This window comes from Tenrec ecaudatus, chromosome 12, assembly GCF_050624435.1.
Source record: "Tenrec ecaudatus isolate mTenEca1 chromosome 12, mTenEca1.hap1, whole genome shotgun sequence".
Classification (NCBI taxonomy): Eukaryota; Metazoa; Chordata; class Mammalia; order Afrosoricida; family Tenrecidae; genus Tenrec; species Tenrec ecaudatus.
The window spans coordinates 135,807,424-135,832,044 of NC_134541.1; the positions used below are offsets into that span (position 1 = coordinate 135,807,424).

A 24,621-nucleotide genomic window follows, 5' to 3' on the forward strand; every position below is an offset into this window, starting at 1 on the left:
CGCTCGACGAGATGGATGGACACAGTGGTTGTAAGAAGGGGCTTGTCCGTAAGAACAACTGGACAGTGTGTCCTTCTGTTGTCCATCGAGTCGCTGTGCCTCCGCACTCACTCGATGGCCCGGAACAACGGCAAGCCCTTCTAGGAGGCCGTCTCAGCTCTCTAGTGCTGCGAGCACAGAAGGACCACAGGGGAGTGGCTTCAACACATGAACTCTCCTCACAGGCTAGGAAGCTAGAAGTCTGCACGCAGGGCGCGGACTCTGGGAAAGGCTCGCTCTCTCCCCACCCCCACCAGCTCTGGGGAAGGTGCTTGACTCCTTGAGCTTCTGCTCTGGGGGATCAGGTGGCTTCTGGCTCTCTTCTCCCACCTCTGCTCTAATCACTGGCTGTTTAAATCGCTTCAGAATCTCAGCAGAGATTGATTGGAACCACACTGACTCATGAACATATCCAAGACGGTCCGTTCCCCAATGGGATTATAGCCACGGGTAGAGAGGATATGCACAACACATAATTTGGGGGAACGTAATTCAATCCATAACATTGGTCTCCCTCCTTCTTCCATGACACCACTGTGGCCTAGCCTTTAAAAAAAGACAAGTCAGGCCCTGTCACTGCTCTCCTCCATCTGGAAAGGAGGAGAGGGAACTCGAGAAGCTATGGGGATCCTTTTGCAACACCCCCCCCCCACGGAAACGGACAAAGCGCCCCAAGATGACCAAACCCAGACCCAATCCCACGAACAACTTTGATCGCAAAGCTAGACGACAAAGTTGTCCCACAAGTCCCAAAACGCAAGCAGCGGGCGAAGATATCCAGCGAGAGTGATCTCAATTCTACCTACAAGGCTAAGCGTTTCTTTGCAAGGGAAGGCTTGGAAGGAAGTGGCAGGGCGGGTGGGGGGGCAGACTGGGCCCAGGAGACCACCAAAGAGGCCACAGCTCTCTGTGTTTGAGACTCTCCCTCTGTAGACTCAGTGCCGTCGAGTCGAGTCTGACTCAAAGAGACCCGAGAGGACAAAGTGGAACTGGCCTGTGGGTTTCTAAGGCTGTAACTTTTTCTAGAAACAGAGAGCCTCATCTTTCTCCTGCAAGGTGGCTGGTGGTTTCAAACTGCTGACGTTGCAGTTAGCAGCCCAACCCACAGCCTACTACACCACCAGGGCTAAGAGGGGTTTCCCCCGAACCAAAAGCAGGCTTAGGAGAATAGCATCCCTATGCACCCTGGAAGCCACCAGAAAAGCAAGCCCGTAAGATGCCAAGTGTAACTCACGATGTCAAAGTAAGCTCAGATATTCAAAAACACGAAGCAAGACATAAAAGAGGCATGCATGAGGTGACAGACCTCAGAAAGAAATAAAACTATCATTTCAGAGATGAAGATTAAACTAGGAGGGGGGCGAGCGCTAATTCCCTTAAAAGGAAGGGAAGATGAACTAAACCGCAGGGGCCGAGCCTGTAAACTGTGTTCAGCTGCAATCTGGAAGCGAAATGATAGGAGCAGAACACCAACACTTCACAAGAGTCGCCTAACTGACACAACTGGGCACGGGGACCCCCAGCGGTGACAGGCACAGAGAGCTCTACCTGGCAGCTGATGAGGGAGGCGCCTGCCGATTTGCATTTCAGAGGAAATGTTGAGCAATTAGCCCTCCGTGCCTAAAGTGCCTGATGTTTGCCATCAGCAAAATTCAGACTGCAAATAACATCACAAGGGGTAGAGGCCCTGGGTGTTGTTTTTTCTGTTTTGTTTTTAATCACAATATGTGGTAAAGAAAGGAAGGGAGAGCTGTGTAACCTGGAGGCTAAAAGAAACTTTTGTAGGACGTGTCCAATTATTTAATCATTCAGTTGGAACATAGTGTCGCTGGATGCACCTTGGGGTGATAAAACTACACCCCAGCTTTTGACAACTCTCTGTGCTCTTGCTTTCTCCCCTGCAGCATTGACTGCTTCTTGACCCCCTGTCCAGTCTCTCTGGGATGGCTCTCTATTGCTAATGCAGGTCCCAGGAAGACAGGCTTGGTCTGGCTCTCTGCTTGGTCAACCACTGCAGCCCCAGGGTGTGGCGCGGGCCTGCCACAGGATAGCTACTTGGGAAAAATCATCTTTACTCGAGATAAGCCACGTTCCCCCTATTCCTTCTGTACCCGAGTTTTCGCTATGGATGGCAACTGACTTTTTACTAAGAGCCGTGTCTGCACGCCATGCTATGACCCTCTGGTCCTCCTCCTTCCATTCATTGACGCAGCCAACGATGTGGCCTCATTGTTCTCTCATCTGTAGAACACAAATGATTTGGTCATCATCAGCCTTTGACATACTGGGGAAACTGTTTATTATTTTTTTCTTTGTGATGTTAACATCTATATGCCTAAGAAAATACGCCTGAGGTTTCCTTTCCCTGTAATTTCTATCGGGTTTTACAATTAAATGATGGCTTCATAAAATGACTGGAAGGGCTTGCCATCTTTTCCCCATGCTCTAAAATAGTTCGGAGTACTGAGTCCACCTATTCTTTCTAAAGGTTTGAAATAATCCCATTGTGAATCGTGTGGGCCACTGTAAATGGCCTCTCTTCAAAACCTTTTTCAATCTCTCTCCCCATTTTTTATTAAAAGATCATTTTCTTGGGGGCTCTTACAGCTCTTATAACAATCCATACATCAATTGTATCGGGCATATTTGTACATATGTTGCCATCATTCTTTTCTAGACATTTACTTTCTATTGAGCCTTTGGTATTTTTCAATCTCCTTGATGCTACTTAACTTTTTCAGCTCACCGCCTCGCTAGGAAATCCATTTACGTGGTCTCTCATTTCGAAATGCATTACAAATGAACTTTCATGGAGTGAGTCTCACAATACCTCTTTTAGCTTCTCTAACACCTGTGGCGGTTTCTCCTTTGTCATCCCGTATCTGGTATATGCCAGGTGGGTTTAAGAGAGTGAATCAGAGGCCTTGGGACTGGGGTCCCAGTTCATAGACGCATGGGTTTAATCTGAACAAAATGTGTTTAAAAGCACAACTCTGCCATCGGTGGAAGGCTGCTGACAAGTGGTCCCAGTTAAACCCGTCTTCGTCTCACTGGGGCTCTGCAAACCAAATGGACCATCGACAGAGTGGCTTCTGCGGGGATCTGCTGCTGGGGTTCTTGATGTCAGGTGCTGTCAAGTCGGTTCCAACTCGAGGCAACCCAGCGGCCGACAGAACGAACACACTCCGGTCCAGTGCCGTCCTCACCGCTGTTTGAGGCGCTCGCTGCAGCTGCCGTGTCCTCATCCGAGCGAGGAACCTTCCTCTTTCTCGCTGTTCGAGTCAGCTCAGGAAGTCCTTTGAAAGCAGCCTAGTGAGACTGAGAATGTAACTGAGATAACTAGTGTGCAGCCATCCACTGGCGGTCAAGGTGCGTTTGCGCATGTTTTCTTTGGTAAACACTGCCTGTGTGAACTGGAGCCCGAGACCCCAAGTGCCTCTTGACTTGCCCTCTGTAGTGGTTACATCATCTGGTGTCTACTTGAGACGATAAAGAGCAAAGAGGTGGAGTTTAGCCTGTCAATCAGGTCGCAGCTTGGTGACCTCCTTTGGAGTTGGAGATAAAAAAGCTTGCTGGAGACGGGACACACAGACTCTCCCTGCGGGACATTCCTGTTGACAAGCCAGATGAAGCTATACTAATGGAGCCAGTCTTGGTGCTGGAGGAGCCATGTGGAGACCCACGCCAGTGCTGAGATGCTTCCAGCACCACTGGATCCACAAGACTCTCCACCCATTGTGCTGTGAGCTTCCTGCATTCGGTGTCATTGCATGGGTTGCGTGATTCTAAAGAGGAACTTATAGACTTGATTCAGACATATGGGCTAATATCGGACTTATGCACTTGATCTGGACTGGGCTGGGATGGTTTCTTAATATACAATTGCTCTTTATATAAAGCTCTCTCTTACACACATGAGTGTCTATGAATTTGTTTCTCTAGTCAACCCAGACTAACACACCCTTGTACAGAAAAGCTATTATTAAAGTTTCTTTTTTAATTGACAAGAGAAGTGATTGGCAATATTGATAAGAGAAAGGCTGTCAAGAAGAAAAAAAGGCCAAGTCATAAGCACATGTTAGAGAGAACCAAGCAGCTTGTGGGAATGAATGGCTGGGCCTGAGAGCCCAGGACCACCGTCTCGGTGGGGTACCAAGGTCACTTGGCATACCGACGTCCACAGAGACGATGTTCTACATCTTACTTGGTGAGTCGCAGCTGGGGTCTTAAAACTGCATGGGCAGCCATCGAAGGTCCAAATAATGGTCTTTCCCAGTCCAGGGAAAAGAAAAGTGATGCCCATCGAAAGGCACATAGAAGCAGTTTGTCTGAGGAGGCCACGCAAAGACCAGTCTCCACAACCCTAAGGCCAGAAGGACCACATGTTCCCTGGCTACCACTACCCAAAGCTCCCGACAGGGTCACTGGATAAGAGCAGGCCAAGGTCACTGGATAAGAGTGGGACAGGGTCACTGGATAAGAGTGGGACAGGGTCACTGGATAAGAGTGGGCCAAGGTCACTGGATAAGAGGGGGCCAAGGTCTTGGATAGGAGTGGGAGAAAAGCATATTACACCTCCTAGGGGACATGTGACAGCATCTCCTCAGTTTGAGTTGCCACAACTGAGAGGAGAGGCGGCTGCTACCAACATCTAGCAGGCAGAGGCAATGTCCAAGACAGCTGTCCCCAACCCGTCTGCTTTCTTTTGCCTAACAGCTATGAGTCTGTTTCAAAGCCCTTTCTGTTTGGGGTCTCTATCATTTACAGAGGACGCTAATCCAAACAAAGACAAGATCTCATCTCTAAACTTTTACCATCCATTATCATCTCCCTCAAAGAGAGTATGAATCGTGTTATGAATTGCTCTCCTTGCTCTGCTTCTCTTTGTTCTTCACTGACAGCAGGCCGGAGATCCAGCTTTCCCTCCATGCTGTCTCCCTTTACCACCTGCTCTGCGCGAGTAACTGTAGCCTTTGTTTATTCAAGTCCCCTTCCTCCAGCTGCGAGCCCTCAGCCACTTATCTGTTCTGACTTGTAAGAGAAGCGCACCTATTTCCAGCACGCCAACGTGTTGGAGGAACGGCTCGAATTTTTCAAGATCGGCCACCTCCTTCACAGAAGACAAGTAGCTCAAGGTAGAAAGCCTTGTTCTCTTAAGAGTTATGTGGGAAGGTGAACAAGCGGCCATCTAGCTCAGAAGCAAAAAAGCCCACATGGAAGAAGCACACCGGCCAGTGAGATCACGAGGTGCCAAGGGACCAGGTATAAGGCATCATGCCAAAAAAAAAACCAAAACAATGATATAAGTGTGTGTATGTATGTGTATATATGTGTATATGTATACGTGTATATATATACCATATTAAATGAAGGGGGAAGTGTAGAGTGGAGACCCAAGGCCCAAGTGTCGGCCAATGGAGATCCCCTCATAGAGGCGTTTAGGAGAGGAGATGGGTTAATTAGGGTGCGAGGTAGTACCGATGAAGAACACAGCTTTCCCCCAGATCCTGGATGCTTCCTCCCCCCAACTACCATGATCCGAATTCTACCTTGCAGGCCTGGATAGGACAGAGGCTGTACACTGGTACATATGAGGGCTGGAGGTACAGGGAATCCAGGGTGGATGATACCTTCAGGACCAAGAGTGTGAGGGACGATGCTGGGAGAGTGGAGGGTGAGTGGGTTGGAAAGGGGGACCTGATTACAAGGATCCACATGTGACCTCTTCCCTGGGAGAGGGACAACAGAGAAGTGGGGAAGGGAGACTCCGGAGAGGGCAAGATATGACAAAATAACGAGGTATAAATTACCAAGGGCACATGAGGGAGGGGGAAAAGGGGAGGGAGGGGAAAAAAAAAAGAGGACCTGATGCAAGGGGCTTAAGTGGAGAGCAAATGCCTTGAGAATGATTGGGGCAGGGAATGTGATAAGAATGGTGATAAGAGTTGTATGAGTCCCTAATAAAATGTAAAAAAAGAAAAGAGGAGAAAAAAAATGATTAGGGCAAAGACTGTACAGAGGTGCTTTATACAATTGATGTATGTATATGTATGAACTGTGATAAGAATTGTATGAGCCCCTAATAAATTGTTAAAATAAAAAAAAAAGAGTTATGTGGGGGTGGGGGGAAGGAATATTTTAAAGCTTTTAAAATTCTTCTGGGAGGTTCTACTCTGAACATGTAGAACCCAAAGGGGAGCTGGTGGCACAGGGGGTAAACTATTGGGCTGCTAATCACGAGGTGGGCAGTTCAAATCCACCAGAGAAAGATGAGACTGTTCGCTCCCCAATAGTCTCACAAATCCTATGGAGCGGTTCTAATCTGGCCTGTCGGGTCTCGAAGAGCCGGAGCCAGTTCCATGACAGCGAGTGAGCAGAGCTCAGATAATCCAAGCTCGCACGAAGCCAGGCGATCGTCGCCTGCTCCTAATATTCCTGTCACCGTGAAATGTCAGGAAAATTCCATGTGGATCGTGAACTATTTTCTGGCCACTACTACCTGATATTATGAGCATTCTGAATTTCCCAAACTAAATGCCACCATGGAAATGTACATTTCAATAGTCTGAATTTCATAGACAACTCTTCTGTGTAGCAGCAGCAGCTTGTGCGTAGTCTTCGCTTCATCTTTCCTGGCTCTGGGTCTGATTTCTGATGATTCCCTGCTTTGCTGAGCAGGAGCTGGGTCATGTCGGTGCTCCTGTTCTTCGTTCCCCTGTCCTTATCACCTCAATTACCCTTTCCATCCCACCTGTTTGCTACCTCCTTTTCTGCCTCTAAGCATGCATCCGTCTTCTCTGTATTGTGGTTCATGGGCTTGTTCTGCTTAAGGACTCCCACTGTATTTTGTTTTATTTTGTTGCTCTCACGTTTCAAACAAGTACATTTGTTCACTGCCTTGCTTTTTATCTCATTCCCTCAGACTTGAGAGCTCCTCAGTAGGTCTTTTAGTATTGCTATTCTTTTTGTTGTTGTTATTTTCATGGATTGGTTTCAGGGAATTTTAATAGTATCTTACTGATCTTAAAAGCAGACACATTAGAATTAAGGTTGCAGTTGGACATTGGGCTTCGACTCAAGTACTCCCTCAACACAAGATCGCTTTGTTCTCATACTCGGCATTCGGTGACGCTCACCTTCCCTACACAATTGCTGAAGACAAAATGTGTGCGTAAGCAAATGTGGTGAAGAAAGCTGACGGTGTCCAGCTATCCAAAGATATAACATCTGGGGTCTTAAAGGCTTGAAGATAAACAAGCGGCCATCTAGCCGAGAAGCAATAAAGACCACGTGGAAGAAGCACATCAGCCCATGTGATCATGAGGTGTCAATGGGATAGGGTATCAGGCATCTAAGACCCAGAACAAAATCATACTCAATGTGAATGGGGGTGGGGGTGGCATGGAGTGGAGACCCAAAGCCCATCTGTAGACAACTGGACATCTCACAGAGGAGTCACAGGGAAGAGATGAGCCTGTCAGGGTGCAGTAAAGCATGGATGAAACACACAACTTTTCTCTAGTTCTTTTTTTTTCATATCGTTTTATTAGGAGCTCATACAACTCATCACGATCCATACATCCATCCATTGTGTAAAGCACATTTGTACATTCATTGCCCTCATCATTCTCAAAACATCTGCTCTCTACCTAAGCCCCTGGCATCAGCTCCTCATGTTTCCCCTCCCTTCCTGCTCCCCCCTCCCTCATGAACCTTTAATAATTTATAAATCATTATTTTCTCATATCTTGCCCTGTCTGACGCCTCCCTTGACCTACTTTTCTGTTGGCCGTCCCCCAGGGAAGCGATCACAGGTAGATCCTTGTAATCGGTTCCCCCTTTCCAACCCACTCTCCCAGAATTGACACTCACACCCCTGGTCCTGAAGGGATCACCGGCCCTTGATTCCGTGTTTCCAATTCCTATCTGTACCAGTGTATATCCTCTGGTCTAGACAGATTTGTAAGGTAGAATTGGGATCATAATAGTGGGTGGGGGGAAGCATTTAGGAACTAGAGGAAAGTTGTATTTTTCAATGTTGCTACATCGCACCCTGACTGGCTCGTCTCTTCCCGAGACCCTTCTGTAAGGGGATGTCCAGTGGCCTACAAATGGGCATTGGGTCTCCACTCTGTACCCCCCCACCATTCACAATGATATGATTTTTTTGTTCTGATGATGCCTGATACCTATCCCTTCGACACTTCGTGATCGCCAGTGTGCTTCTCCCATGTGGGCTTTGTTGCTTCTGAGCTAGATGGCTACTTGTTTACCTTTAAGCCTTTAAGACCCCAGACGCTACATCTTTTGATAGCCGGCCACCATCAGCTTTCTTCACCACATTTGCTTATGCACCCATATGTCTTCAGCTATCGTATCAGGGAGGTAAGCACACAATGGTATGATTTTTGGTTCTTTGATGCCTGATAATTGATCCCTTCGGCGCCTCGTGATCATGCAACAGGCTGGTGTGCTTTTTCCTCTAGTTCTTTAATGCTTCCTTCCCCCACTATCATGACCTCAATTGTACCTTACAAATCAGATTAGACCAAAGCATGCATACTGCTACAGATAAGAGCCTGAAATACAGGGAATCCAGGATAGAAAAACCCCTCAGGGCCAAGAATGACAATAGAGATACCAGGAGGATTAGGGGAAGGTGGGGGGAGAGAGGGGAAATCGATCACAAGGATCAACATATAACCCCCTCCCAGGGGGATGAACAACTGAAAAGTGGGTGACAAGCGACAGAGGAGGATAAGATATGAAAATTATAATCTATAACTTATCAAGGGTTCATGAGGGAGAGAGGAGGAGGGAGGGGGGAAATGAGGAGCTGATATCAAGGGCTCAAGTAGAAAGAAAATGATGGCAGCATACGTGGAAATGTGCTTGACACAATGGATGAATGTCTGGATTGTGATAAGAGATGTACGAGCCCCCAATAAAAGTATTAAAGGAAAAAAAAACAGACACAACCCTGGATGCTCTAGTAACCTTCTGAAAATTGCCCTGATGGAAACGAATAAAATTTCACAAGCTATGGGAGCAGGTTAATCACAATGGCTTTAAATCTTCGAATTCTTGCTCAAGATATCTGAAGAGTGAAACTCAGAGTAGATATTGTTCAACAAGCTCCTACTGCAATCTCTGTTCATTGGTGATATGATCTGACATAGAGAGATCCCAGAGTCCACAAGAAAATTCCTGGAGTTTATGGAAGACTTTAGCAAAGCGCAGCATTCAAAGCCAACAAATAAAAGTCATTTGGGTTTCTATACACGAGCCAGATGAAATGTGAAAGAAAAATGAAATAAACAATCCCATTTATTCTAGCATATAAGAGAATAAACTGCCTAGAAGCCCTGGTGGTGTGGGGACATAAGTGTTGGGCTGTTAACTTCAAGGTCAGTAGTTCAAAGCCACTTCCTGCTCTGCAGGAGAAAGATGAGGCTGTCTGCTCTCATAAAGATATACAGCCTAGAAAACCCTAGATAGGACCACTATGAATTGGAATTGATTCTATGGCAGTAGGCTTGGGGTTTTTGTTTGTTTCTTTGTTTGCTGGTATGTTTTTTACACAGTTCCAACTCTAACAATAGACACAGAGACCAATGGAACAGAACTGAGAGTCCCGAGAGAAACTCAAACCAAACCATGAGCAACTGATTCTGGGTAAGCATGCAAGTCCATTCAATGGAGGAAGACGAGTCTCTTTAAACAGTATACACACACATATACACACATAATAACAAACTACTAAATCGTGCTGGGGAAATTAAATTGCCATGTGCAGAAAATTGAAAGTGGACCCCCTGCCTCATACCAGACACAAATTCAAAATGGATGAAGAACCTAAATGTGCAAACTAATACCAAAAACTTCTCAGAAGAACAAGCAGGGCCAAGGCTGTAAGGCCTAGCTATCAGCAATGAAGTATCTAGTATCACAGCAATCACAAAATAAATCAACAAACAGGACCGCATAAAAATGAAAAGCTTACAAATCCGGCTAGGCCGGAGGATGCACATTGGTACAGATAGCAACTGCAAACACAGGGAATCCAGGACAGATGAACCCTTCAGGACCAGTGGTGAGAGTGGCGATGCCTGGTGGGTGGAGGGAATGTGGGGTAGAAAGGGGGAACTGATTACAAGAATCTATAAGGCCTCCTCCCTGGGGGATGGATGGCAAAAAAGAGGGCGGGGGGAGATGTCGGGCAGTATAACATATGACAAAATAATAATAATTTATGAATGATGAAGGGTTCATGAGGAAGGGGGGTCTAGGGAGGGAGGGGAAAAGATGAGGAGTCAATATTAAGGGCTCAAGTAGAAGGTAAATGCTTTGAGAATGATGATGACAACAAATGTACATATGTGCATGACACAATGGATGGATGCATGAATTGTGATAAGAATTTTACGAGCCCCCAATAAAATGATTTTTTAAAAGAAGTATTTCATAGTGATATAATTCTTATCACAATCCCAAGACAATTTACTTTGTAACTATATTTTATATCATCACACTTTATTGTAAAGAGTTAAGTTGTAATTATAAATAAATAATAAATTTACAATGAATTGTTAAAAAAAAAGAAAAACTTATGTTCACCAAAAAAGTGAAAAGGCAAGATACCAACTTTGAGGATCGCTGTAGAAACCACCCATGTGATGAGAATCTAATAACCCAAAACACAGAAGACCTCAACAATTTAAAAACAAATAAACCTCACTGCCTGGGGGCAGTACCGAAATAGGCATTTTACCAAAGAGGGCATTTCTAGAGCCGCTAAACACATGAAAAAAGAATGTCCAGCATCATCAGTCACCGCAGATGCACAGCGAAGCCACAATGAGATACCATTACACTCCCACTCGGGTGGCTAAATTGATGTGTTTGAATTCTGGCGTTGGTGAAGTACGAAAACCATCCTGAGTGGCCAGAAGAAACAAATCTGCCCTAGAAGCAGCTCAGCTGACAACTCCTTAGAAGGGAGATGGCGAGACTTCACCTCGGGTACTGTGGACCTGTTATCAGGGGAGGCCAGGCCCTGCACAGGGACTTCGTGCTGGTAGGGCAGAGGGTCAGTGGAAAAGAGTCCCCCCATGAGATATGCTGACACAGGGGCTGCGCCATGGGTCTCAAACGGAACAAGTGCTGTAAGGAAGATGGAAGGGAGGTGCAGGATGGAGCAGGGCTTCCTTCTGCTGCTCAGAGGCTCAAGGAAAGTCCCAAAGTGGCTCAAGGGCGCTAGACACCTCGTAACAAGAGCAACAGGCTGGCGGAGACAGAAAAGGCAGTGGCGGTAAGAATGACAATGGGACGCTGGAGTCCTTTGCCACTGCTGGTGGGAGTGCTAAACGGAAGACCCGCTATGGGGAACCATCTGGGGGTCCACCGAACACGGCAAACAGAACCTCCGTTTTGTCGCTGCTGTTTGGTGCTATTGAGTGGGTGCTCATGCACCATGCATGCAGAATGAAATTGCGCCCAGTCTGCATACACGTCTGGAAGGACGGTGCTTGGAGACATTATCTGCAGCGAAATGTCCGTTGCCAAAGGAGAAACATTCTCTGCCTCCATGTTCATAAAAATACAGGGAAAAGGCCAGTGTCCAGACACCAACGTTTGCTACCCGTGACCCTGGGCAGGAGGGCAGGGGAGAGAGGAGGTTAAAAATGATGGCAAAGAGCATTGCTTTGGGGTACGGCTGCACAGCTGAGTATTGTAATTGCCGTCGATAAGTTGTATGCCCATAAAAAGTTAAATTGGAAAAAGCCGTGTGATGGCTCGATTTACATCGAGGACCCACAGCATGGAGCTTCTGGGAGTTTCCGGGTGAGCAGCTGTAAGGCAGGGGAAGGTGTGGTCCCTAGCAGGGTCCCTGTCCCGGGAAGAGGGAGAGGTGTGAGACCCCACTGGCCCACTGCCGTCATCTCTGCAACCGGATGTCGGCTCCGAATGAACTGTATGCCTAGCACTGCCAGTCTCGCCGAAGACATTAACAGGGAGTAGCTCATCTCCTCCCAGTGACGTCTGGGAATGAGACCCGTCTTCCCTAGGTGGGGTGGAGAGCGGGGGAGGGGGGCACCTCTTCAGAAGGAGCTTGTAGAGAAAGCACTCGGTCCCGCTTCCAGATGGAAGGATGCCGACGGGCTTTCTAAGAAGCGTTGATCAATTTGCTAACTTCATGCTACATCAGACAGAGGAGCGGATTCACGTGGGGAAAAATATTCCTCAAGGAATTTTTGTGATCAGAAAAGAGAAGGTGGTCCTGCCAGGAGAAATGGACTTGGAAAAGAGTGACACACCTTCCGGCAAGTGTCTGCTGAAGAACCCCAAGAAGAGCAGACCAAGCTGGAAGCAGAGGAGCTGAAAGTCTGGGATCCTGAGGTTAGCCGTGGCTCCTCCTTGAGCAGACACTCTGGGTAAGTCTTGAGTCTTCTGCTCAAGGGCCAGGTGCAGGACTGTCACTGTACTGAAAGTGACATCCTGGTCACCGCTGACCAGAGACTGCAGAATTTCAAATTCTTTTACTGATTCGACCTGACGGGATCACGTGGCTTTTTAAAAATAGCAACGTCATTGTGAGGACGGCGGCATGAACTCTCTTCTGACATCACTGTGGAGCCGGAGGCTGCCTCTGTGTTTCCCTGGCCCTTCTGCATTAGGCTTCGTAAGGGACAGTGTTTACCTGTAAATAAAGTGTGAGTCTCCACACTGTCCATCTGTGCGTTGCCCTCAATGAATAGGGAAAGTTATCATTCTGCTTTCAAAGCTATGAGTAGTCCACGCTGGGATTTCCCCCTCTGTCACAATATCAAGTTGCTAGTTACTTAATGGAAATATAAAAAGTGTAGCTTCTGAGGCTGGGTGACCAAATACACCCTCTGTTCGTTCAGGGGCTTCGAGATGGCATGGGGCATCTCAGGGAACTGGTTTTTGTTTCTGTGCCTCCTCCTGCTTTGCTGCAGTGCCAGGAGCCTTCAAAACCAGCAAGTGACCATCCATCCAAGCACAGCTGGTCTCCACCCACCTGGAACAATGAAGGAAGAAGAGCGCGCAGAATGGGAGGAGGAGGAGGAGGAGGAGATGGAATGTGGAGCTAACTGACTCCGTGAATTGGATGGTGCCCAGCTACGGTCGCTGCACCATCTGGCCAAGGATGTCCTAGAACAGCGGATCTCATCCTGTGGGTTGCAACCCCATGAGGGTCAAACGACCCTTTCACAGGGGTAGCCCGACTCAGAACAGTAGCAAAATGACAGTGATGAAGTAGCAAGGAAAATAATTTTATGGTTGGGGGTCACCACCACATGAGGAACTGTGTGAAAGGGTCGCAGCATCAGGAAGATGGAGAACCGCTGTTGTAAATGGTCTCTAGGAGGTGGCATATTGACTCGATGGCAGTCGGTTTGGTTTTGGATGATACTTTCCACATAAAGAACATTCTGCATAGTCTACAACAAAGAAAACAAGTCCATGAACTTAGTTCTTGCAAGAGTTAATGTAAAATTCTGTGATCTCTCCCAGTGACGAATGGACTTTCGCCAATTTTGCTTAAAGTTAAATAACTCATTTCCATCTGGATACCGGTTTCATAATGAATATTGTAATTATAATAAAGAAATGAAAGATGTCATAAAAGGAATTCAGACATAACAAACAAAAACAAACTAAAAAATAAAAGGGATTCAGTGGTTAGAAACCAAACATCACAACTAATGACTCTATTTTATTTTTGCATTGATCTCTTCAGCTCCAACATGGTAAGATACAAAACATTCCTTCCTATTCTTTGCTCTTACAAATTCAATGATTTACTCACAAACTGCAGAACAATACCGACCGCCATGTAAAGTGAGGAGAATGAATCACATCGTCTCAAGTTATTGAACACTGGAAGTTTCTTAGTCTCTGGGGACCCAAGTAAGCATTCTGGTGCACAGATTGGGGGCATTACAGTTAAGAACATGTGTAAAGCAGCTTCCACGTTGGGACATTCGCCTTGTATTTAGCTTCTGTTATGGGCTCATCCCTGCCCACGTGAATGTAGTGGATTGAGTTGTATCCCCTAGATATGTGTCTACTGAGCCAGGAATCTAGTGGTTTAGCAGTTACGGGGTGATATTATCTGGCAGTTTGAAGAAGGACGCCTTGTCTAGTAAAGTCAGCAAAGGAGAGACAGGCCCTCCAGGAGACAGATGGGCACCGCGGCCGCAACAAAGGGGTTAAGTGTGGAACCATTGTGAGGAGGGTGCAGGCCTGGGTGGTTCCGGTCCCTTGTGCACAGGGTCGCTACTGACTGAGTCAGAGCCGACTGACTCGGTGTCACTTAACAGCAACAATCTGGCAGTTGTGTAACGATGTCACCACCTCCCATGACATGATCTGATGTGAAAAATCCGTCAGTAAGGGTGAGATGTCACACCCTTAAGTCGCAGCCCTGATCCGATGGATGTGAAAGGAGCTGGCCCGAGGTGTAGAGCCTGCCTCACCTTTTATCTAAGGGAGAAAGGGAGCGAGCAGAAGGCAGAAGGGACCTGAGTACCGCCAATACAGAGAGCTGTTCTTCGAACCCACGTGCCCGGCTCTGAAGACCTCCAAGATCCAGTGGGGAAAAATGGATGCCAAGTCACCTGGAGATTACCTAGGAATGCCAGGTCCACAGATGTCGAAAGGAGACAAGGACCTTCCCCCGGAGATGACCTGGAGAGAATGCCTTCACCAGAGCCCAGCTTGCGGCTGCATCCAGGTGTCTGGCCTCCCAAGCGGGAGAAAAGTGATTTCGGTCAGCTAACGTCATCACTCGTGGGGCTCTGTCACAGCAGTACTAGATACCTAAAACGGTGGGTCAAATGTATCTTTCCTGAAGCCGTACACTTAGTGCTCATGTGAGAATGAAATGACATGGGCTCCTTTCTCCCTAAGGGTGTTTTACTAAAGTCACTGGGTGAGCCAGCACTGAGGTCACGGACGTTTGCCTGTATTCTTGATGGGTGTGTCCTTTTGTTTCAGGAGGAAGATCAGTTTCAAAGAGCTTTATACACCTTTGCGTTTCTTTTCCTGCATTATTCAAGTGTGGCCATGTTGGTGCAGTGTGTGGTTATGTGAAACGGATCTCTGAGTCTCCAGACCGGTGGTTCTCAACCTTCCTGATGCCGCGACCCTTTCACACAGTTCCTCCTCATGTGGTGGTGACCTCCCAACCATAACATGATTTTCGTTGCTACGTCATCACTGTCATTTTGCTACTGGAAAAGGGTCATTCGCTCCCCCAAAGTGATTGCGACCCACAGGTTGAGAACCACTGCTTTACGGGGTCCAAGGTTGAATTCTTAGTTTTCCACATCTGCTATACATTTTATAATCCAGTTCATTTCCTTGAACTGTGAAAAACCAGCACGCTTCACTTTTGCATTCCAGTGGGAATATCACAGTCATGTTAAAGAAGAATTCGCATCATGGATTCTAAGACACACACACATGTATATACGAGTCATGGAAAAATGGAACTGAAAAAGAACAGAATTTTCCCATGAATTTTTTGAAGCCTCTAATTTAAAAAAATCGTTCACACCTCCTCCTTGTTGGCTGGCCCATTATTTGACATTTCGCCTTTACCACATGGTGAGTAAAGTCTGTCATTGCACTTTGTATATTAACTACGTACATCTAGACATACACTAAAGTGAGAGGAGAGAGTCGTGCTGATTTTGAAGGTTAAGGTTATGTGGGTCACATCCGCAATGACTTGGCAGTTATGTAATGATGGAATTTGGCAGTTATGTAATAAAGTCATACATTTTGAGATCTGATGTTAATCATCCACCATTTCCCATAATGCCACATTTCAAACAACCATCTGGCCTCTGGCCTTTGGAGCCTACCCATGTTGCTCTCTGAAGGGTGGATGTAGTGGCCAGAATTCTAGCCTAAGTTCTGGAAGATGATGCTCGTGGTTTTGTTACAAACTGTCCGTGGGATTCTTGCCAAATCACAGAGCCTTGCGGGTTCTCCATTTTATAAGTACATACAAAGTTAAGTCTCTTTCCCTTCTCGAATCCATGCCTTCAAAGTTCCTTTGAATGTCCTCAGTTTTTATATTTGATGACTGTAATAATATACAGGGACTCCTGGTGGTGTAGCTGGTTACAAGTTGGGCTGCTAACCTCAAGGCCAGCAGTTCAAATCTACCAGCTGCTCCAAGGGCAAAAGATGAGGCTTTCTACTCCTGTAAAGAGTGACAGTCTGGTAAACCCACAGGGGCAGTTCTACCCTGTCCTATCGTCTCACTGAATCAGCATCCACTTGAGGGCAGTTTGCAGAGTCAGCACTGAGGGTCAAAAATGTGGCTGTCCACCCCCCCAAAAGATTATAATCCTGAGCATCTAAAGGGGCAGCACTACTCCGTTCTGTAGGGTCACTATGAGTGCAATCGACTAGAGGGCAGCGAGCGTGGTGTGGTTTGAGTCAGTAGCTGAAGGGGCTTCAGGGAGTTGGTGGGAAAAGTTCGTTTATCTTTAAGTTCCAACTCCCCACAAGCTTTGGAAGAACACTTAGAGATTCTAAAATTAGCTTTCTCTGAGTTTCCAAAGTTAATCCAAACTGTGCCTATCTCTTCGATCCCCATTGGAGATCAGCCCGATCTGCTGCCTCTTGGAAGCGCTAACATGCGAGTCTCGGGCCGACAGACAGCGCAGAGAAGGAGATGCTTACTGCAGAATGCAAGTGAGCAGAAATTCCGTCTCGGTTAATGGCTGGAACGAAATGCCCTGGTGATGACAGAAGCTAGAGGTGACTCTCTTTGGATCAATAGGCACAACCTAGAGCGATGATAGGGAAGACTTTCTAAATAATCACGAGCCGAAAGCTCGGTGCAGGCTGACAGCAGGCCCTTAGAGATGATCTACATGGTGAATCAACATTTACCACAAAGCCCCACCCACTGAGAAAAAAGATGAAACATACAGGGAGCAATCCTCAAATGGAGCAAGCAGGGCACGCGAGGGAAGTCTAATGCTTTTTCTTTCTGGCGAGAGGTAGAAGAAACTAACGTGTGCTGGGAGCCAAGTCTTCTTGGTGTGGAAACGCTGCTGGCAGCAGTGGTTTCTGTCTTTCTTTGCTCAACCCAAATATATAAATCATCAAGTCCGATGAGCAGATCGAGCCAATCGGCACTTTATAAGCAGGAAAGCAAAATGCAATGATTTGTTTGTTTGTTTTAAAATGTCTGACCGGAAGGCACTTCTTGTCTGGATTAGGTTTCTAAATTCCAGAAATGAACTCGCCTTTGGTAAAAAAAAAAAACAACAACTCCAAAACAGAGCTGTTTCCTACACGGGTAGGAAAATGTCAGGGGAAAAGAAAACAAAGCACAACAAAAAAGTAGAGCACATTCGAAGGAGCCCTGGTGGCACGGCGGGCTACGCAGTGATCCGCGAAGCACAAGGTCAGTGGTTCAAATGAACCAGCAGCTCCTTGAGAGAAAGATGAGGCTGTCTGCTCCCATGAAGATTTTAAGTCTCAGGGACCCAAAGGATGCAGTTCTACTCTGGGCCAACTGGTGACTCTGTGTCAGAATCCACTTGATGGCAATGCGCTTGGTTCTGAGTTTAGGGTGTGGAGACCAAGGCACGAATTCTAACTCTAGCTTTGTCATCTAAATTTCATCTTTCTGTGACTCACTCCTTTCATCTGTGAAAAAAAATGGGATTTATTAGAGTGCCTTTAATTTTCCCTGTCACTAAAAATTTCTAATTGGTTCCACACTCACTATCTGCTGACCAACATGGTAGATGGACTTCTTAATAAGGAAGTAATGAAAACAGCTCAAAATCAGACATTCCGATCACGGCATTCACTAATGTGAGTGATCATTCAGAAAACCACCCGGCGGACAGTGAGGCCTGATGTCGGTGGGAAAACCCGAGGCTAGTGTCCGCGGGGTTTACATCTATCACGACAAAAAAAGAGGGCCGTGATACATAAATGAATCGATTAAATGAAAGCACCTGTATCGAGACAGCGAACTTGTAGGGAATTAACAAATAAAAGCAGCCATCAATTAAGCTACTATTTGTTCCAGAAAAGAGTCTGTGGTTTCCGTAGACAGACAGACAGCTAGGTGACTGGATGGATCAACTGGTCCATCTTTATTAGCGGAGGACAGGGTTAACATACCATGCCCCATTGTCTACTCACTTGGACAGCGACACGCCCCCGGCCTTGCCAATCATCTCTTCGTGGTGCAGGACCGAGTGGTTCCAGGGAATGTGAAGGAACTTCAGGAGGGTCCGCATCCACCGCTCAGGGTGCAGGACGAGCTGCTCATAGTGGACCAGCATGCACCTGTGATAGCCAGCCTCCATGCACTGGTTGTACATGGTCTCTATGGCCCGGTTCCACTTGGTCAAACAGTCCCGGTAGCTGTTCAGGTCGAAGCCAGCGATGGTCACTTTTCGAGAGATCATAGAGTGCACAGACGCCCGGCCGTCCCGAACCATGAGGAGAAACTTGGCATTAGGGAACAATCTGGCCAGGTAGGTTAAGGACTTGAGGGCAAAGGGGTCTTTGTTACATAAATAAGGCGCGGGCTCCCCGTGCTTTACGATGATTTCTAGTAAGAAGGCCTGCATGGCCGAGTCCAGCACCTGGTCGGTGACACCAGCCTCATCCAGGCGAAGCTTCTCCTTACTCGACCTCGACCACATCTGCTTCAGGGCCAGGATCCGAGGGATGACCCTGGTCTCCTCTCCGCAGCGGATGTCGGGGTGCGCATCCAGCATGGCCCGCATGAGCGTCGTCCCGCTCCGGGGCACGCCCCCGATGAATATCAAAGGCATATCTTTGTGGTAGGCCAGGGTCTTGTTGGCTTTGCCGTCCAGGGCGGTCCCCACCGTGGGCCTCGGCCTCTCCACTCTGGCCGGCTGGCTGCGCTCCTCGATTCGGTGGTGGCACTCCATGGCGTGCTGGCCCAGGTAGAACACAGTCACAGAACTAATCACCAGGCAGGCCAGGAGTAAGTTCTGCTTCAGTTTCCCAACCATCTTGCTGGGGTTCTGGCGCGCATGCGCCGCTACACAGGGATGTCGCTCCAGACACGGCTCAGAAAACGTTCAGGCCATGGAGCTTGTACTTGAGGAAGACGATGATCGGCATCTGGAAGGACAAGGAGAAAGCTAGTTTATCATCTAGTCGACGGCTCACAGATTAACCTCCGGGCGTCACCATTAGAGTGTGGTTCCAATGGCAGACAAGTCAAGCCCGAGAATAGCCAGACCGCCAGATCTGGGGGGCGCTGCAAGTATGCTTCCACCAGTCCTGGATTGAGAATGTGGAGGGGGCCTGGGGATGGGGTGGGGCAGAGCAGAGGGGGCTGGGTGGCAATTATATGGTTAAAGCAACCCCTCAAAGGTCCAGGGAGCATAAAGGGCTATTGACATGGTACCAGATTGTATAAATAGTCTTATTTACATAGCATGTGCATTGTATAGGTTATTATAAGTAATCGCATTTACATAGCGTTTACTACGCAAGCGGTATCATAATCGTGTTTGCATAATGTTCACATTGTGAGAAGCTGTATGCATTACCTTATTTACATACATTTACATTGCATGAAGTATTGTAACTCATCTAGAGATGAACTATATGGCAGGATGTGCTTGTGGTCTATAGAAACTATTATGCCATGTTAGATAAAGAATTTGAGCCATTTTGTATGAGGGACTGGAGATTTCTCAGATTTGGGTATTTGCAGGGGTTCTGGAACCAACCAACGCCATCCCCCACCCCACCCCAGGTTTGCAAAATTAATCAAAGCTTATAATCAGAAACAGCTTTCCTTAATGGAACTATTCAGAAACTGTGGACCTGGCCCAGAATGGAAAAATGAATAAAGCTACTTCTATCGGTGAGTCAAGCAAATGCTTAATCTGCCCAAGCATGTTGGGAGTCCTTGCCAAACAGGCTGGCTGCGGCTAGTCAGGCCTGCTTCAGCCTCGGGAAGGCCAGTCTGCACACTGCCCCATAAAGGGAAGTTCCAGCAGAGACGGACAGCGCTGATCCAGTTATCCACACCACAGGTTTATTTCTTCAGGTCCTTGCAGGTCAGACACTTGAGCTTGGCTGAGGATCAACTTTGAAAAGGCCTGGTCCCTGCTCTCAGGAAACAGTCAGTCTCTGGGGTAGATGGAGATGCAAACACAGGCACTCAATCGGTGCAGATTTGCAGAGCGGGCAGGGTACAGCTTGGAGGGCTGAGGGGAGCCCACTTGGTGTGGAGGGGTGAGCACAAATACCCAGCTGGGCTGTCAGGGATGACCCAGGCAGCCGGTCAGCAAGGGGAGTTAACAACTCTGCTGGTAGCCTAAGGTCACAGTCACGCACTTGAGACAAGGTCAAGGTCAAGCCTGAGGCTGCAAGCACCAAGGGACCACCGAGTGGGAAGTAAAAGCCAGGGCGGATTAGGAAAGAGTCTGAACTTTGAATGTGCTCCCTACTCCCGCACAGCTACACTGGCCTCACAAGTACCGTCCGTCCGATCATTGGCTAACCACTAGGATATCACGTCGGGGAAATCCCTAGAAAGCAATGCTGAAAAATGAAAAAAAAATAGAAATATGGGTGGATATGTATATGTGCATACACGTACCTGAAAAGAAAGAGTTGCCCACATGTATATGAAATAACCAGAAAAGGTAAGTTCATGGAGTCAGAGAACAGCAGTAAAGGCTGGGACTGGCCTGCAAGTGGGCGCAAGGGGAGGTTCTGCAGGGATGGGAAAGCTCTAAACCAGACCTGCGTGATTGCTTGCATGACATCAAAGGGCTTGGTTTGGGTGGTTGGTTGGGTCCCAAGCACCACATTGGGAGCGGCCAAATGTACTTCCGTGGGCAATGGGTAGAGTGTGGACTGCCTGCCACCCAGATTCTCCGTGCAGGGAGCCACCTGGAGGAATCTGAGAGGCATCTGGTGACTTCATCAAAGCGATCCTTTGGGTGACCCCATTCATGAGGCCTTCTTCTAAAGGCAGAGCTAGAGACGAGGGGATGGCGTGAGTATAAAGGGGCGTCATTTGGGAATCATCTGGGGTGACGGAGCTGTTCTGATCCTGATGGTGCCCGCATGGATCAATAGATGTGTCTAAAATGCACAGAATGAAACATCACAAGGGGGGAGCAAAGGTTTCGAGAATGATGAGGGCAACGGATGTACAAATGTGCTTGACACAATTGATGTATGTATGGATTGTGATAAGAGTTGTGTGAGCCCCCAATAAAATGATTTTTTAAAAGAAACATCAAAGGGGAAAAAAGTGAATCTTACTGTAGAATAACTTTTAAAACCAATTTTTTAATCAAAGGAAGCTGGATGAAAACCATGCAGGGGGAAGTGGAGACAGGTGACAACGTGTCATTTTTCTGTCCCCATCACTCATGTTTCTGATCAAACACAATTCCATGGTGAGAGACTGGGTGGCAAGAATACCTGAAGTAAATAATAGGTTTGGCTGAGAGCAACCAATAAATACTCCTAGAAAAAAAGAGATCTCATATTTTCCTCTTAATGGACACTTATAGGGAATAAAAATTCACTTAAACCTGGAACAACAAACCAAACTCACTTAGTGGGACGAGGAGAAGTGCTCTCAGCAATGCAGTAAACATCGGCGGCGGCTGATTTCATTTTAGATAGTCCCCAGGGAAGCTCTGCCAGCACATCCCACTGGCTGAGGGGGTTTGCATAATGCATGTTGCAGGAGAGAAGAGCAGTAATCCTCTAAAATGGCAAAGCGTCCTGAGCGCATTCGGTCTGGTATTATCAACATGGTAGACACATTGAATGGCCTGACGACGTGCCAAATTCGGCTAAGTGTCAGAATTCAATAGGTGACAAAGGACTCACCTTCTTTCCAAAATGACCTTAGCCACAATTTAAAATACGGTTGTGCAAAAGCAAAATAACGCTCGTTTTAGATCTTCCCTCAGCCCAGATCAGATACAAAAGATTCACGGATCCAAAGTTCGACAGACCTTCAAATTAGTGTACCAGCCATCCGTTGTATCAAGCAACTGCCTGACATATAAACCTTCTACCACCTTCCCACTAAAAACTCACTGTCATTGAATCGATCCCATCACAGCCACCCTGAAGGACGGAGTAGAACTGCCCTTTTAGGTTTCCCAGGCTAGAAAGGAGGAGCCTGTTGGTGCAGCAGGTTTCCACCTGCGCTGCTCAGTGCAAGGTCAGCAGGTGAAAACCACCAGTCGCTCCTTGGGAGAAAGTTGGAGCTTTCTACTCCTGTAAAACTTTACCATCTCGGAAACTCACAGTGGCAGTTGCACCCTGTCCTATAGGGCCGTTAGGATGGCAGTGAGAGGCCAGGTGGATTTACAGAAGCAGACAACCTCTTCATTCTCCTGCGGAGCAGCTGGTGGATTAGAACTATTAAGCTTCTGGTTGGCAGCTCAGTTGGACATGACCACTAGGTCACCAGGGCTACTTACTTCCCGCAAAAATATCCCCAATCCCCAATAAAATCCACAAAAGCAAACAACTAGGGCTGGACTATTAATGTATTTCCTTCTCCTTAACCATATTTGTGCATCATTTAAATGGCTGCATAAACAGTAATGAACAGACCTGTCAACACTGATTTAGTCCATTTTACTATTAGTTATTTACTGATTTAAAATTTTTCATTACTAGAAACACCACTGTGATGCCTGTGTTTTAATACAGCCACACGTTTCTGCACACACGATTCTTTTCTTGAACAACGCTTCCAGAAGAGGAACTGCTAAATCAAGGAGTGTGGCATGTACTTGATTTTAATGCATTTAATATATATTTGGTGATCTCTTTCTCATGGCCTACATCCAATGTACCAAAAAAAATTCTGATCGATTCTACCTTCAGACTGTACCTACAATCTAACCACTGCTCAACATGCTCCCAGCCACACCTAGGCTCTCTTACTAAGATGACCGGCAGACGAGTCGGTCAGTCAAGCCGGAAGTCAGGCTTTGGGCTGCTATGATGTGGAATAGTTTTCAGTGGAACATCAACACTAGGACAGACCAGGAGGAAAGGCCAGGCAACCCACTTCTGAAGTCAGCCATAGGAAACCCGACGGATGACAAAGATCCGATCCACAGCTGATGGCGGGGGTAGCGCAGGAGTGGACAGTGTTTTTTCGTGCCCTTGAGCATGGGGCCGCCTGAGTCAGGGACACCTTGAGGCAGCTAACAGCTTCTACCCCTCCTTGCTGGAATCTGTTGGCCACTCAGCAGCCAGGAAGGTCCTCTGAAGCGAGAGTGGGAGTGTGCACCCCCTCATGGTCCTGAGATGCCCCCGCTCCATGTAAACAGGAACAGCTGATTTGGAGAGCCACTGGCGACAACTATCAAAATTTAAATCTGTGTTTGCTTTAGCTGCCTAAAAATTTATCTTACAAATTATTGACATCTGTGTGCAAAGACATATAAGGAAATTCACCCAAAGAGATCGGGACAGCCAAACACGGCCTCCTGGCAAAAAGGGATGGCACAGCCACAGAGGCGCCTGATTCTTTACCTAATTTCAGTGGCGACGTGCCCTGATTTTACATCACTTAGCACATGGGAGATCTGCAGTCCCTTACAAGGTTTCCCTGCCATTCGCCAGGTTTTCCGGGGCGAATTCCTCCCAAGTGGTCTGTGCTTAGCCTGCAAGCTCAGCTGGAAGTGGTTCCCTTTGGGTGATGCTGCTGCTATTTGAAACACCAGCGACACAGCGACACACAGACAAGACAACTGGCAGACAAGTGGAGGTCACCTGATCCTCCTGTGCACAGGAAAGTTGCACATGGCATACGGAGGACCGGAGAAGAATCAAAGCATGTGAGTTATGCTGCTGGCCTGCCGACAGCAGCCCCTGAGAAGCGAGGGTGCGAGACTTGGTCTCACACATCTTGGACATGTCCTCAGCAGAGACCAGCTCCTGGGAAAGGGCGTCATGCTTGGTTAAGCGGAGGGCCGGTGAAAAAGAGGGAGAACTCAACAAGGCAGATTGACACGGTGGCCGCAATGATGGGCTTGAACATGTCCAAAGCTGTGACGCTGGTGCAGGACCGGGCAGTATTTCCATCTTTGGTACATAGATGGAGTCACTGTGCCGAACACCGCCAATATATAAAACCACACCAAACTCACTGCCACCGAGTCATGCCAATTCATAGCAACCCTATAGGACAGGGCGGGCCGCCCCTGTGAGCTTCAGAAACGGTGACTCTTCACGGGAATAGAAAGTCCCATCTTTCTCCCTGGGGCACTGGTGGTTTCGAACTGCTGACCTTGTGGTTCACAGCCCAGTGCGTCACCACTGTGCCGCCAGGGCCCCCACTCCACCAACACATAGGGGGTTGATTTAGAATTCTACTTCTTGCCACTTGCGTTTCATGAAACACTTTCATTCATTTTCATGCCCCCTAAGCCCAATGCTGTTGCGCTGATTCCAATTCAGTGACCACGGAGGGCAGAACAGAACTCTCTCCATGGAGTTCCGGGCCGTCAGTCTTCACGGAAGCAGACT

At 47.4% G+C, this 24,621-nt stretch overlaps 1 protein-coding gene across 1 annotated transcript in view; it reads right to left on the minus strand.

Annotated features, from left to right (window-relative positions):
• TPST1 (tyrosylprotein sulfotransferase 1) overlaps window positions 1–24,621 on the minus strand; it is a 77,167-nt gene that overhangs the window by 35,258 nt on the left and 17,288 nt on the right. The window contains exon 2 of the mRNA XM_075565013.1: window positions 18,250–19,206. Coding sequence (XP_075421128.1) covers window positions 18,250–19,094 — 845 coding nt within the window. The 5' untranslated portion in view covers window positions 19,095–19,206. The remainder of the gene's footprint in view (window positions 1–18,249; window positions 19,207–24,621) is intronic.